The following is a 14,606-nucleotide window of genomic DNA, read 5'->3' as shown; positions in this document are numbered from 1 at the left end:
AATAATATTAATTAAAATAAAAGTTAAAAACTAGTTAATAGTTTTAATTATTATAATAATCTTAAAATTATTTATAATAATAATAATAATAATAATAAATTAAAAAATTTAATTTTAATAATAAAATATATTAAAATAATTTTATAAAAAAAAAACGTAAGGTTTAATATAAAATACTATAAATTTATATATATTTAAAGCTTTAATTATATTTTAAAATTTAAACGTAAAAATATATTATTTTAATATTAATAATAATATTAATAAAGTTTATTATAATTAATAAAAATAAAAACGATGGAAATAATTTTAAATTTAAATTATATTAATAATAATATAATTATTATAATATTTAAATAATTATTTAATTTAATATAATATAACACGTAACGAAATAATAAATAAAAGGAGGAAATTATTTTAAGGTTTAAAAAATTAATTTAAAGTTAAATAAAAAACGATAAAATTTTAATACGATAAATTAAGGGGTTATTATTTAAAATACTTTATTTTTACATTAAATTAAATAAGATTTTAAAAATAAATAAAAAATATTAACGTTTAAGAAATATTTTAAACATTTTCGGAATTATCGGAAATTTAATTAAAGTTATTAAAAGTTTTATAATTAAATTAATTTTTAAAAACTTATTTAAATAATAATTTATTAATTAAAAATTAAATCTTTTTATTAAATAAGTTAATAATAATTAACAAAGTTAATATAATTAATTTATTTAAATATTAACTTAATTTTTAATTAATATATTTTAATTTAATTATTATTATTTATTTATAAATATTAATTAAAATTTTTTAAAACCGTTTAAATTAATTCTTTTTAAATAAAAAGAAATTATTTAATTTATATATAAAATAATTTCGCTTAAAATTTTCATTAATATATAAAATTAATTATATAATATAAATATTTATAATTTAATTATTTATATATAAATTAAAAATAATTTATTTATTATTAATTATTTTTTTAATTTAATTTAAAAATATTATTAAACCATTTATATATTAATTTATAATATATTATAAATTATTATTTATTAATTTATATTTTATAATTAAATAAAGAAATAAAAATTTATTAATATTAAATTATAATATATTTAAATATTTTTATAAATTTAATTTAAATTTTAAAAATAAAAAAACTTAATATTTAAAAACTTAATTAAATATAAGTTTTATAAAAATATATTTTTATATAAAAAAATTATTAATTATTATTAACGTAATAAAATGTTTATAATTAATTTTAAATAATATTTAAATATAATTTTTTAATTAATTAAATATTAAAAAGTTAATGTAAAAAAATAAATATTTTTTAATAGTTTTTTTAATAAAAAATATTTAAGGGTTATATAATAAATAATATAATTTTTTATAATTATATTTTAAAACATTATTATATATTTTTATTATTAAGGTTAATGGATTAAATTTAACGTAAGTAATAACGTGTTAAACTTAAGTAAAAAATTAATTGTTTTTTTTATTATTATAAAAATTATATTTCATTTTAAATAATATATTAATTTTATTTATAATAAAGTTTATTTTTCGGTATGTTTTAAATTAAATAATGTTTTTATTATTTATATTTAAAATTAACGCGGTAATAATAAAGCCGGCCTTTTTAGAAAGATTAGAAAATATTGCGAGAAATTTTTTTATTAAGTTAAAAATAAATTATAAATTTAATTTTTAAAAGGAATTAAATAATAAGTTTAATTTTTAAAAAAAGTTATTAAATTTAATAATAAATTTAAATTATGTTAATATGGAATTTTTATAATAATTATTAGTTTTATTAAATATAATATTTAAAATAAATTATTTTTAATAATAATAAAATTAAAGTTTTTTAACCGGTAAATTGTTATAATTTAATGTAAAATTAAACCGACATTTTTTATTAAATGTTAAAAAATTAAAAAGAATGTTTTTAAGGGTGATTTAAAAAGGTTTTAAAGATTTTTAATAAACGAGATTTTAAGAAATTATTATAAAAGTTAAAAAAAAAGGATTTAATATTATTAAGGAAAATATAATGTTGTTTTATAATATTAGTAAAATATAATTTTTATGGAAAAACTTTAAAATTAATGTGTAAAAATAAACGGTATTTATATGTATATATTAAATAATAATAAGGTTAAAATATTTAATAAAATTTAATAAATAAAGTTTTATATTTTAATAAAAATAATAATAATGTAAATGAAAGTTAATATATCGTTAAAAAATATTATAAATAAAATTAAAAAAATAAAGCACGGAATTAATTATTTTTTAATGTTATAAAAATATATTTTATAATAAAATATATATAATTTATATAATAAACTTTTATATTTTTAAATATTTTATTTTAAAAAATTTAAATTTTATTAAAAAATTCCGGCTAAAAATTTTAAATTATAAGCCATATTTTTTTATTTAATATAAAATAAAATAATTAATATATTAATATTATATTAATTTTTAATTAAATTTAAATTTAATAATAATTTTATAACTATATTTTAATAAAAAATTATTATAATTTAAATAATAAAATTATTAAAAAAAAAATATTATACGGTATAAAATTTTTTAATTTATATAATTTTAACCCATTTAATTTATTAATGTATGGTTTAAACTTTTAACCGAAACTTTCATATATAAATATTTAATAAATATACGATTAAAAAAAGTTAAATTATTATTATAAAAAATAATATATATTTAAAGTAAACTACTTTTAGTTTATATAAAAATCACCGCAAAATATAATATATTAGATAATCTTCGACATTTTTATTAATTACCTGCGGTTTTATTAATTAAAGCGCAATACCCGTTAAGATACAAAGGCAAGCTTTGCATAGCCAATACTAATATACTCCAATACAATGTTACCAACACCACTATGCCTAATACTTTTAGAGAAGACTACTCCCTAGCTTGTCGCGATGAAAATTACGAGAGGCTGGAGCCTATCTATAAGTGGAATATTCCGGAAGTCAATTTGACCGCTCTGGACGCCGAACAGCCACCGTATGATATCGGGCTACAGAACGAGCCAGATAGACCAGCTCCGGCCGACAATTTCTTATTCTGGTCTTTTGGGAAGAACCCTCTGTGGTTGAACTTCTCGAACCCGACAATCTTAAATCTCAATAACGCGTCGTTTGACCCGGACTACGTGATAGTGTATGATAATACCACGGAAAATGACCCTAATAACCCGAGTAGGTGGGTTTATATGGTCATCACGGCTCCCGACACCAGTCAGGTCGACTCCAAAAAGACTTTCGTCCCGGCTGCACACCCCGTAAGTTAAAAATATACCTACACGGATGAAATTTGAGGGAGTTTAGTCTAATATTTTCTATAGCTGCATCTCCACGGACATGACTTCGCCCTTCTTGCTCAGGGCAACGACTCAAGCCAACTTCCGAACGTCCCTCTGAAATTCGACAACCCACCACGGCGTGACGTAGCACTTCTGCCATCAGGGGGGTACCTCGTTGTTGCCTTCAAGGCCGACAATCCCGGCACCTGGGTGTTCCACTGTCACATTGCCTGGCACGCCTCAAGCGGCTTGTCTATACAGCTCATGGAGCGCCAACAGGAATTGGTCGAGATGATGACCGACGAGAGGCTCAAGGAGCCTAGAAGAGTATGCGACAATTGGAATACGTGGTTTTCGGACACGAGCAACCACTGGAACCCTAACGGGCCGTTCCAAGATGATTCGGGTATCTGATTATCGCAGTTACTGCTAGTCTTACTATCCTTGAACGTGATGGTGAAGTTTCTGTTTTTCCAAGAATGGGGATTGATATAGTTTGGAATAGTAACCCCTGAGCAAAAATAGGGGGTTTCAGCACCATGGTGCTTACTGACTCATTGTGATGGCCCACCCCGACCGCTTGTTTTTCATTTGCCCTGAGTTTACGGAGGGATTTTGTGTTGTGACTTTTTCTGTCCTTTGGAAATATGTTGAAAAATTATTTAATTAGGTACTTTATAAATGCACGCTTGGCAAAGGGGTTTAATCAGTTAAAAGCCCTTCGTAAACTTAAGGCACTCACCCTCGGTATACTCGAGGAAGTCATGGACGGTAGCGTAGAAACGCCAAGACGATGCGATGTTGACATTGATGGTGGTTGACCAATACTGTATGAGTCCTTGGCCGACCGCGTACAATATACCGGTGTTAGCGTCACGAAACATTCTGTGGATGTTAGGAGTTGTGGCCTGGGTTGCCATGATGTATACACGATGTGTGGTTAGGACCGGGCTTATGGCCCGCAGGCTTTATACCACTCTTGTCTTTGCTTGTGGCCTATGAACACGATTGGTGCTAGGAAAAGGGATGTCCTAGCAGAAGGTTTCATCTCACCTTCGACAGATACTTCACTATACGGATCTAGTAACACGGTTTCGGGGCACCGGAGGGGGAGAGAGTGCGTCGTGTACCAGACCTCACCACCCTTTCCCCTGTCCAGATCTACATACAGCGAGGCCAGCTCAGCTGTAGCCACCATTGCAGGTGGGAGGCCGACCGCTAGGGTGGGCATAATCAAGCTGGCATGCTATCTGCATAGCTATATTCTTCGCCGCAGACATTGAGGTAAAGAGAAAGCATGTATCGTATACTGCGGTGCGCTACCCGGGACCGGGTAGTGTATGCCGAATTTGAGGCATACAGCGGCCGCCTACAGGGCGGGCCACTTTCAGAATGACCAGGGCTCTGTTGATTAGCTCGTCTAAGATGGGTGATGAGGTGGGCGGTTGATGAAAGAACGTGATTTGGTGGGGAGGTACCAGCCCCCCATCTATCACGAACGATATGTTCGCAACTGGACTTTGGCGGGCTGTGCCTCGCACGCTTCACACTTCGAATAGGTCGCCGACACCATGTTGGTTTCGCCCCCGCGGTGAGACTGGTCTACTAGCCGGCCGCACGCCGCACTTTGAAGATCCGAGCATACATTATCAGAGGTAATTTCTGGGCTCAAGATTACCACAGAGAATGCGGGGCGTCCCTGCAGGGTGCTGATCATCTCCTCTTTTAGATTAATATCTTTGTAGTTAATTGAAAGACCCATAAAGAGCGTACCGTCCCCTGACTGTCCGGCGTACTGGAGTTGTGTGTTATTGTTGAGCAACAGAAGTTAGGTTACAACAAGCAGAGTCTATCCTTGGCCAACTCGTATGGCATCTCTCAACCCACTGTTGTTGGTTCAAACACCACACACTCCGCCTCTTATATATGACGCAGCCATCTTCTCAAGTCGTCAATACTACTCACACAGGCAATCAAAAATGCAGCCCTGTGTCCCGATCCGAACAACCTCTCGGAATACGTGTAGCAAGATACTAAGCCATATTCGAATTTTGATTATATATACTCCGCGTCGTTCATGTCATGAATTTAGGGCCGTAGTCATTCTTGAGATTGCCTCCAGACTCTAACAGCGCGGTCGTCTTCTATCATTCACCATTATACCAACCTGCTAATATGGAACCTGTTGAAGTGCCTAGCGTGTCAATAACCAAATCTCTCGGAGCAATAATATTTCTGAATATTGTTGCGGGTTGTTTTGTCGCTTCACGCATTGCAGCAAGTTGTAGCCGCGGGAATAGGAGTTTATCTATTGACGATTGTAAGGCTACCTAGGCATTTAATATAAGATATTGCGAGGATGTGTAGGCTAACAAGAATGAATATAAACCAGTTCTTTCACTCGTCGCCCTTATTCTACTCTCTTCCTATTCCGCAGTAACTTATACTTTTGAGTTGCCAACTGGTAAAGCATTTCTCTCGACCTTTCAGTTAGGATTCCAAGTTAATTTGATAATAGGCTCACAAGTGGAAAACATGCCAATTACTACTATAGACTATGTACTACGTGTACGTATATTAGTAATTGGATTCTTTTAGTCCTGTTTCGTTGTGTTGATATAATATGAATCACAGCAAACCATAATACTTACTACTGTTGCTGCATTCACGATGTATTTCTCGAAAACTCCACTTCTAGTTCTCTATGTCCGGATCTTCGGGGTCAAGAAGTGGTTACGTATGATGTCCTACACTACACTCGCATTATCACTGATGCTATTCTTGACGACTACGGCTGTGGTTGGTGCAACTTGCTCTCGAAAAGTTTCAGCCAGCGATTATATGCCCCCTCTCGAACAGTGTTTGGAGACAACAATTTCTGTGGGTGTTGCCAACGGGTCGACTGCGGTTCTTACCGATATCATTGTCATCATCCTTCCACTTCCAGCTATTGCCGGACTCAATCTTCCGTTCCATAAGAAGGTCGGAATAGCTATCATTTTCCTGACAGGCATCTTGTAAGTCTTTTTTATCCTTGAAACCACCTATATGAAGCCCCAGAAACATATGAAGTATTCATTCATTCCCAGTGCAACTTCTGCTAGTGCTATCTCGCTCTATTACAAGTCGATGTCTTTTACAGGCCACTCAACCACACTCATGGTAACACTGTTTTGCACGTAAGTAGAGGATTACAGAACTTAAACTTGATCTCACTAACAAAGCACACGATAGGATCATTGAATGCTCTTTGGCTATTATAGTTGGCTGCGTACCAGGGGTCCGAGCTTGTTGGTCTGCATATGAGATGAGCGCCTTACATAAAAAGGTTAAATCGATGTTTGCAAGATCTAGGTCTGTTAAATCCTCAGAGAATTATGGAGTAGACGATGAAAGCTAGGCTTGATTCTTCGAGCTTGGTATATCAACGTTTCGGGTTTCCCCCTTCTGCCCCTTTTAATCAGATGATAAGGGAAACAAGTCTTCTAATTTGTACGATACTGAATTAACTTATACCTACCTAGACATGAGTCAACAAATAATTACTAGAAATATGTGTAGAATAAGTTGTAATATCGGTTATTATCTTTCCAGGTATTTCAACTGCCCACACCCCCCTTTTACCCCTTTTCCAACGGCTAAATCTCGGATGATTATTATCGACTCGTTGCCGTCATTATTAATCTTCCGCTTTAACAACTTATCTCCGAGATTTTTTCTCTTTGCCACAGCGCAATTCGGCAGCCATGTAATTTGTCGCATTTGTGTTCTAACAAAACAAAATGACTCTTTTTTGGTCATCATTGTATTATAGAGAAGGCGGAAATGGCTAGAGGAATTATACCTGCATTTGTTTGCGCCCGATGCGCTCAAAACCTCAGTCGAAATGCTCGAGTTCCCGCCACTACTCCATGGAGGAAGTACAGCACCAAATCCCCCGCCAACTCAACGAGCGATAAACCGAAGCGCGATTCCAGGAATTCAACAGATGGGGCAACCGATCCTGAGCTAGGGCCCATGGCCCGTCGCCTCGAAGAAGCTACAGAAGAGGCCTTGTTGACGGGAGGAAGAGCGGGCCGACGAGCTGTCGAAGACGCAGGTTTCTCGGAGGAGTTGAAGGAACGCCTGTTTGCCAAAGTGAAGGATGCCGAATTTCGATCAGAACATGCGGCAGCTTTTGCTGAGGCTGGCATGCCATCTTCAGCTGGTGCTGGCACCCGCCTCACAGCTACGAGCCAGCCGTGGACCGGCACCGAAACTACCGAAGATGCCGTTCTACGGATGCTCAACGATGCACATAAACCTTTGAAACGGGAACTCCGAGGCCGACCGAAAATTCCGGACCTTCAACCAGTCGACTTGCGAATTAAAAAAGAACCGAAAATGAATGCCGGGCACAGAGCTGCCACCGCTCGAGACAAAGCTTCCTTCTATGCTGGCATGGGTATGAAAGAGCTGGAAGACGGGTTGAGCGAAGATGAGAGGGAAACGCTGAGAAAGGAATTCCGCGACCGCTTCAGACCTGCCGCTCGGGCGATGCCGAATACGTTGACGGGGTTGGCTTCGTTAGCGAACGAGAGAATCGAAGACGCTATCGCGAGAGGACAATTCAAGAATATCCCGAGGGGCAAGGGCATCGAGCGAGACACGAGAGCTGATAATCCATTTATCGATACAACTGAGTACATCATGAATAAGATGATTAAACGTCAAGAGATAGTGCCACCATGGATTGAGAAGCAGCAAGAATTATCTAAGGCTGCTCATTCGTTCAGAACTCGGCTGCGAAATGACTGGAAACGTCATGCTGCTCGTATGATTTCAAGTAAGGGCGGTTCCCTCGAAGACCAAATGAATCGGGCAAGGGAGTATGCCGAAGCCGAAGAAGTATATAACCCGCGACGACGTAACGTGGACCAAATAGCAGTACCTACCAACTCGACCGATGATCCGGTCATGGTCAAAATACGACAGCAAACAACATCAGGTACACATCCCGAACCGGCACCGGAGACGGCTGATGGTGGGGCGAAATCTCGGGATGGACCTCTGCCGCCCCCTTTCAGAGATCCCCACTGGTTAGCTACCGAAAAATCTTATATGGAGCTTTCGATTACTACCCTGAACACTCTTACGCGTTCCTATAACTTGATGGCACCGGAACTTGCTAGGAAACCATACTTCTCACTCGAGCGAGAACTAAACAATTGCTACGCTGATGTTGCGCCTCAGGTCGCAGATGTTATCAAGGATAGAGCTGGCGGGCCATCCAAACCAATGATCGATGGCTTCGCACGTACCCCGAGTTCAATATTGGAGAGGTTTGGCGGGGGCAACCAATCCGCTAAGATATATGACTCGAAGCAACCGCATTACGGATTTAAAGAGATGTGGAAAGAGATGTGGAACGGTTTATGGAATCGCCATGCTAGTTGATCTTCTCGTGGACTTAGTCATGCCCATGTTTGAGATGCGGCTGAGTTGCCATCAGCTCTAGAATAAGAACTGCATTGCTACCTGACACTAAGTAAACCTCCATGTACTACTAAGTGGACCTTACTTATACCCGTTCATTCATATCTATTAGTATTTACGTAGCTATCTCTCATTCTCCAATTGGATCGCAGCTCCAACTTTTATTTCAAAGCTAGGATGAGTTCGAAGTGTCTGAGACTCATGAATCGAATGTGTGGTCAAGTGACATGAAATCCTTCACCGAAACTCCGCTGCACGTTTTGCAGGCGTCAAATCAATGCGGGTTCGTTGTATGATATATATTTTCCTCTCCGGGCCAAAGGAATTTTTACGTTGCTCGGACCGATCCGTCTCCAGAATTCCCCTGAACCATAGCCGAATTAGTTTACCCAGATACGGACGACCGGCGTCAGATCGTCGTCATAGTCAACAATACGCTTTACGCATTCTGACATCAACCAAATCGAAACGCTCAACAAAATACCTAGAAAAAAATAGAATAAAAATAAGGTATATTCACGATATACATTATCATACCAATTGAAAAAATTCTTGCCGGAAAATCACCTGTCATAGTAACCCGAATAGGAAGAATAGGCTCAGGATCTCGATAGTGGCACCACCCAGACAGCCTAGACTTGCAATTTATGGGCTTAATAACGGGCCTCGTTTTCGGAGCACGGGGCCCATTCGGCGTCCTCCATTTCCCCCAGAAGCTTCAAATACATGCGACTCGCGACTGGAGCTTGGAGCCGTGTGATTCCAAGGGTTCTCCAGACTCTCCACTCTCCAGGCTATTTTTTCTTCAATTTAATTTCCTTTTCTTAACTTCTTCGTCCTTTCTTTTTCCCAATTGCTCTTAATTGATTGTTCCTGTGCTTGTGCTTGTGCGCTTGTTAGCAGTAGAATCGCCGCCGTGCCCCTCGTCTCTTCCGTCATCTGCCCCTCCGACCTACACCATAGCTAGCTACCTGTTAACGAGAGCTTCTGAGCTCGCATCGTGACAAGATGTCGGTCATAGCAAACGCTGCTCTCAAGGCGCGTATCCACAGGCCGTCTATGCTAAAGATGCTTCGGCGGCCTGAAGAATTGCTACATCATTTTCCCAATGGCGCCTACATTGGCTGGTCGGGGTTTACTGGCGTGGGCTATCCCAAGTGCGTAACTTATGCCTCATTCTCACCCATTCTATCGTCCCCTCTAATTTTCTTGCCATTTAATTTAGGAAAATGCCTACGGTCTTAGCCGACATGGTAGAGAAGGAAGGCCTTCAAGGCAAAATGCGCTATACACTCTTTGTCGGTGCCTCGTCGGGGGCTGAGACGGAAAACCGATGGGCTGCCTTAGATATGATTGAGAGACGCAGTCCGCACCAAGTCGGCAAGGCAATTGCAAAGGGTATTAACGAGGGGAGGATTAAATTCTTTGATAAGCATTTGTCCATGTTTCCAGTCGATTTAGTATACGTAAGTAAACCGAATCTGGTACGAATTCGTCGAATTCTAATGTCAGTAGGGATTTTACACAAAAGACCGACCGTCCAATAAACTAGACGTGGTGGTGGTTGAGGCAACAGAAATAAAGGAGGATGGAAACATAGTTCCCGGCGCCTCAGTTGGCGCGACGCCGGAACTTATCCAACTTGCCGACAAGGTAGGCAGAAAGAGGAACCACCAGGCCTTTAATGAAAGGTAGAAAACTAATCGCGGCGAATTTTAGATCATTATCGAGGTTAACACGGCGATCCCGAGTTTCGATGGGCTTCACGATATCACAATGACCGACCTACCCCCTAAACGAAAACCTTACCTGATTATGGGCGTCGAAGACCGCATCGGAAGCACCTCGATCCCCATCGATCCCGAAAAGGTCGTCGGCGTGATCGAGTCCAACTACCCGGACCAGACGACGGACAACACCCCCGCAGACGAATCGTCGCGCTCGATCGCGAACCACCTGATCGAGTTCTTCGAGCACGAGGTGGCGCACGGGCGCATGCCCAAGTCGCTGCTGCCGCTGCAGTCGGGGATCGGCAACATCGCGAACGCGGTGATCGGCGGGCTCAGCGAGTCCAACTTCTGGAACCTGAAGGTGTGGACGGAGGTGATCCAGGACACGTTTTTGGACCTGTTCGACTCGGGGCGGCTGGACTTCGCGACGGCGACGTCGGTGCGCTTCTCGCCCGACGGCTTCCGCCGCTTCTACGACAACTGGGAGTCCTACCACAACAAGCTGCTGCTGCGCTCGCAGCAGGTGTCCAACTCGCCCGAGATCATCCGCCGGCTGGGGGTGATCGGCATGAACACGCCCGTCGAGGTCGACATCTACGCGCACGCCAACAGCACGAACGTCATGGGCAGCCGCATGCTCAACGGGCTCGGCGGGTCGGCGGACTTCCTGCGCTCGGCCAAGTACAGCATCATGCACACGCCGTCGACGCGCCCCTCGAAGACGGACCCGCTCGGCGTCAGCTGCATCGTGCCCATGTGCACGCACGTCGACCAGACGGAGCACGACCTCGACGTCGTGGTGACGGAGGCCGGGCTCGCCGACGTGCGGGGCCTGAGCCCGCGCGAGCGCGCCCGCGTGATTATCGATAAGTGCGCCCACGACGAGTACCGCCCCATCCTCAGGGACTACTTCGAGAAGGCCGAGTTCGAGTGCCTCAAGAAGGGCTGGGGCCACGAGCCCCACTTGCTGTTTAACAGCTTCGATATGCACAAGGCGCTGCTGGAGGAGGGCAGCATGCGTAAGATTAAGAAGTGGTGAGTTTGTGAGAGGAGTGGAGGGTTGAGAGGGGGACGCCCGGTTAGACGCGTTAGAGGGGAAAGGAGAGTTAAGTAGGTAGGATATGGGATGAGAGATGCCTGTCGTGTATATACCTGTCTTCAGAGCTTTGAATAAAGTATATATCTTGTTCCGTTTACTTTCGCGCGTTGGGACTTGTGAGACTAGGGGTGGATGATGATTACGGGCATGAGTAAGTATGAGGGTCAGCTTGACCTTCGTTTACAGTGAAAATGGTACAAACGCATGTTGGCTTCACCGACTTTTTGCGACGAGGGTGTTGTAGTGTGTAGAACGTCGTAAAATAGAAGGTTTAGGTAGATATCCATGACTTTACTTTCTAGCTTTCCACAGCTACCAATGGTTGGGATGTGTATCGAAACTGCGATCAATCTTCTGCCTGTACTGTTAGTAGAAGGTCCACTAGGTTAGTGGCGTCGGCTTATTATCGGTTACACAGGATATGCATGCTTCGGCGATAAGCTGAGTGGGTAGCGAACTCCTATCTCGCCGCAACAACGCCTACTATATGTAGGTACATACCTACACAGTGACCTGGAACGCCATTCTCCCCTTTGCTTTTTCTTGAAATATTCTAAACCTGTGAAAGGTGTCTTGCTGATAACACTCATCTGGTATTTTGTAATCCGAACCCAGATGAATTTTCAATTGGTTACGACTCTCGTCGTTACCTGTAGGCTTTTTGCCTAAAAACCGGCCCCGCGATGGAGTCGCTCCCTGTTGAACTCCTTATTCAGATATTCAGCTCCTTCTGTTTTCACTGCCAAAATCCTGGCGTGTTCCCTAATGCCGACCTTGAGAACGAACGTAACGACAAGAAAGTGCTGGCTCGCTTATGCCGGACGTCAAAGTTCATCTGCTCCGTCGCGCAGCCCATACTATACCACTGTTACGCGACTGGTAACAGTAGAGTAAGGAAAGAGATCGATGACAGAGTCGGGTTCCCGAATAAACTAGACTTCCTCCCGCAATTTGTCCGCACCATCGTTCAGCGCCCCGATTTGGCAGCACAGGTCACCACGATGCATATTGTGCGAACGGACATGCTAGCGGGGTATGAGACTCACATGCGGACCATCGAGCCATTAATCGAATTCAGCATCTCGAGAAATCTCCTCAGAAAGCCTTCTTTACCTGACGACTGGCTCGATGGTCACTTTTCAAAGTGGCGGCTTGGTCAGGCGGAGAGTTTGCACCGGTGGCTGGTTACGCTTGCCATAGTCCTCTCTCCGCGGCTGGAAAGTCTATATCTCACTATTGATACCAACGCTCGGTTTTTTGCCCTGGAAGATTCTCCTCATCTTAAGCTGTTGTCTCTACGGACTTTGGCAATGGTGGGGCATGTGCTTGACTATCACTTCAACGAACTAGAAGGATTATACGCAGCCGCACCAAACCTCGAAACTATCTACGCGTGCGAAGCGTCGGGCTGGATAGCTAGGGTGGTTTACGATCGCGATTATAAACTACCGTTACCTAATGTTAAAAGGCTAGCAATCTCAGATTTGATCCTGGACGACTTGGGGAACCTGCTGCGGTGCACCCCGAAGTTGGAGGACTTGGAGTACTATTGGGACGATCTGGATGAGGGAAAGGAGTATGGTTTCAGAGTCCTAGCAGGTGTATTAGAGCCCGTCAAGGCAACTCTTAAGAGGCTTTGTATTGGGTTTCTACCGCGTAGCGTTCACCTCGACCCATTTCCTAAGTTGGTCGAACCACCGGTAATACATTATCCTCCCATCGAAACTCTCCGCGAGTTCCCTAGGCTGGAGTACCTGTCGATCGACTGCTTTTTGTTATACCAAGAGGAGGACCGCGATACTGCCAATCGATTGATCGATCTACTCCCGCCATCAATCCGATTTCTCCGAATCTCGTACGTATATAGAGGCATAGGAAGGTGTCTGCGTCAGCTTGCTATTGACGCTCCACAGAAGTTCCCACTTCTCGAGGAAGTGGTGCTTGGCATTTCGGCGAAAACGAATCCAAGCAACGACTCCGAAATCGAATCGTCAATAGCGGTTGGCAGTATATTTGAGGATTTGGGCATTAAGTTCTCTATAAAATATGATCTCCTAGGAGCACATTCAAGAACTATCATTCCAGGTGATATAATTGGAACGCTAGTGACCCCTGTGCCAAGGGTATTGGACGAAGTAGGGTATGAGGAGTGGGCACGGTGGAATTGATGTTGTATTCTTCTAAGTTCTAAGGTAACTTAAGGTTCAACAAGGTGTTCTCTAATACTAGGGATGTCACATAACAGGATCGTATCATTTAGAAATTATCTAAACATAGAAATCGACGAAGGCTGGCATATCTATAACGTTTTCTTTTGAAGCTGTTGATTTTCTCCCGTCCCCGAAAAATCGCGATTTCAACCGATCTTACAGGGGTGATTCTAGAAATCGTTATGGGCTAGTTTTACTGGAGATCTTCCTTGTTAAGGTGGGTCTTGCTGAGTCATTGCCTCCTTGGTCATGCGTCCGAAGCCCTTATAGCTCAGTGGTAGAGCGCAGCACTCGTACGCTTCATGTAATGAGTTCATGCTGAGGTCCATCGTTCAATCCGGTGTGGGGGCATGTTGCATTGCGCATTCTATTTTTTGCTTATTCACTGTTTTAAGGTCCTTCGCGGGCCGACCCGGGTTGAAGACATTGTCAGGTGGGGAGTTCATATGACCAGCGGAAGAATACTGGGTACCTAGGTAAAGATCAATCACGGAAATATGTTTTTTGGTTGTTAATTGGGGGAAATTGAGGGGTTGAGGGTGCACGATTTAAGGATCAGCGATTTTCTGGAACGCCTTTGGGGCATTGAATTACAGGTTTTGCCGTGGCCCATATGTACATCTTTGCAAAAATAATTTTTTTTTTCGGATAATAGGTGTAACTATTCCTAATATAGTAGTAAGTATGCAGAAATTGATAGGGAGATACTTACAGAGTAGGAATAAAGACGT

The 14,606-nt window shown here is 40.5% G+C and overlaps 5 protein-coding genes and 1 non-coding gene across 6 annotated transcripts; all 6 read left to right on the top strand.

Annotated features, from left to right (window-relative positions):
* Positions 1-2,870: 2,870 nt before the first annotated feature.
* F4807DRAFT_237811 (multicopper oxidase-domain-containing protein) lies at positions 2,871-3,892 on the top strand. Its single transcript, XM_047994245.1, has 2 exons — positions 2,871-3,340; positions 3,404-3,892. Exons 1-2 carry the CDS (start codon positions 2,936-2,938, stop codon positions 3,773-3,775), a joined length of 777 nt encoding a protein of 258 aa, XP_047850636.1. The 5' UTR covers positions 2,871-2,935; the 3' UTR covers positions 3,776-3,892.
* Positions 3,893-5,167: 1,275 nt separating this feature from the next.
* On the top strand, positions 5,168-6,897 carry F4807DRAFT_439888 (uncharacterized protein). The gene is made up of 6 exons (XM_047999254.1): positions 5,168-5,681; positions 5,754-5,825; positions 5,880-5,929; positions 5,996-6,378; positions 6,451-6,540; positions 6,596-6,897. The coding sequence occupies exons 1-6, from the start codon at positions 5,537-5,539 to the stop codon at positions 6,759-6,761; spliced, it is 906 nt and encodes a 301-aa protein (XP_047850635.1). The 5' UTR covers positions 5,168-5,536; the 3' UTR covers positions 6,762-6,897.
* Positions 6,898-7,186: 289 nt separating this feature from the next.
* Positions 7,187-8,797, top strand: F4807DRAFT_453557 (uncharacterized protein; the record flags this gene model as incomplete). Its single annotated transcript, XM_048000475.1, has 2 exons — positions 7,187-8,763; positions 8,794-8,797. 2 exons carry the CDS (start codon positions 7,187-7,189, stop codon positions 8,795-8,797), a joined length of 1,581 nt encoding a protein of 526 aa, XP_047850634.1.
* A 1,047-nt stretch (positions 8,798-9,844) lies between these two features.
* On the top strand, positions 9,845-11,605 carry F4807DRAFT_463878 (uncharacterized protein; the record flags this gene model as incomplete). The annotated part of the gene is made up of 4 exons (XM_048002038.1): positions 9,845-9,993; positions 10,062-10,302; positions 10,352-10,489; positions 10,556-11,605. 4 exons carry the CDS (start codon positions 9,845-9,847, stop codon positions 11,603-11,605), a joined length of 1,578 nt encoding a protein of 525 aa, XP_047850633.1.
* Positions 11,606-12,108: 503 nt separating this feature from the next.
* On the top strand, positions 12,109-14,363 carry F4807DRAFT_439883 (uncharacterized protein). Its single transcript, XM_047999253.1, has one exon. It carries the CDS (start codon positions 12,349-12,351, stop codon positions 13,831-13,833), a length of 1,485 nt encoding a protein of 494 aa, XP_047850632.1. The 5' UTR covers positions 12,109-12,348; the 3' UTR covers positions 13,834-14,363.
* On the top strand, positions 14,136-14,226 carry F4807DRAFT_t128. Its single transcript has one exon. It is a non-coding gene; the product is annotated as a tRNA-Thr (tRNA).
* Positions 14,364-14,606: the final 243 nt, after the last annotated feature.

Source organism: Annulohypoxylon truncatum, assembly GCF_022578515.1.
Source record: "Annulohypoxylon truncatum strain CBS 140777 unplaced genomic scaffold F4807scaffold_36, whole genome shotgun sequence".
Classification (NCBI taxonomy): Eukaryota; Fungi; Ascomycota; class Sordariomycetes; order Xylariales; family Hypoxylaceae; genus Annulohypoxylon; species Annulohypoxylon truncatum.
Note: the sequence above shows the minus strand (reverse complement) of the source record. Positions and strands in the feature narration are given on the sequence as shown.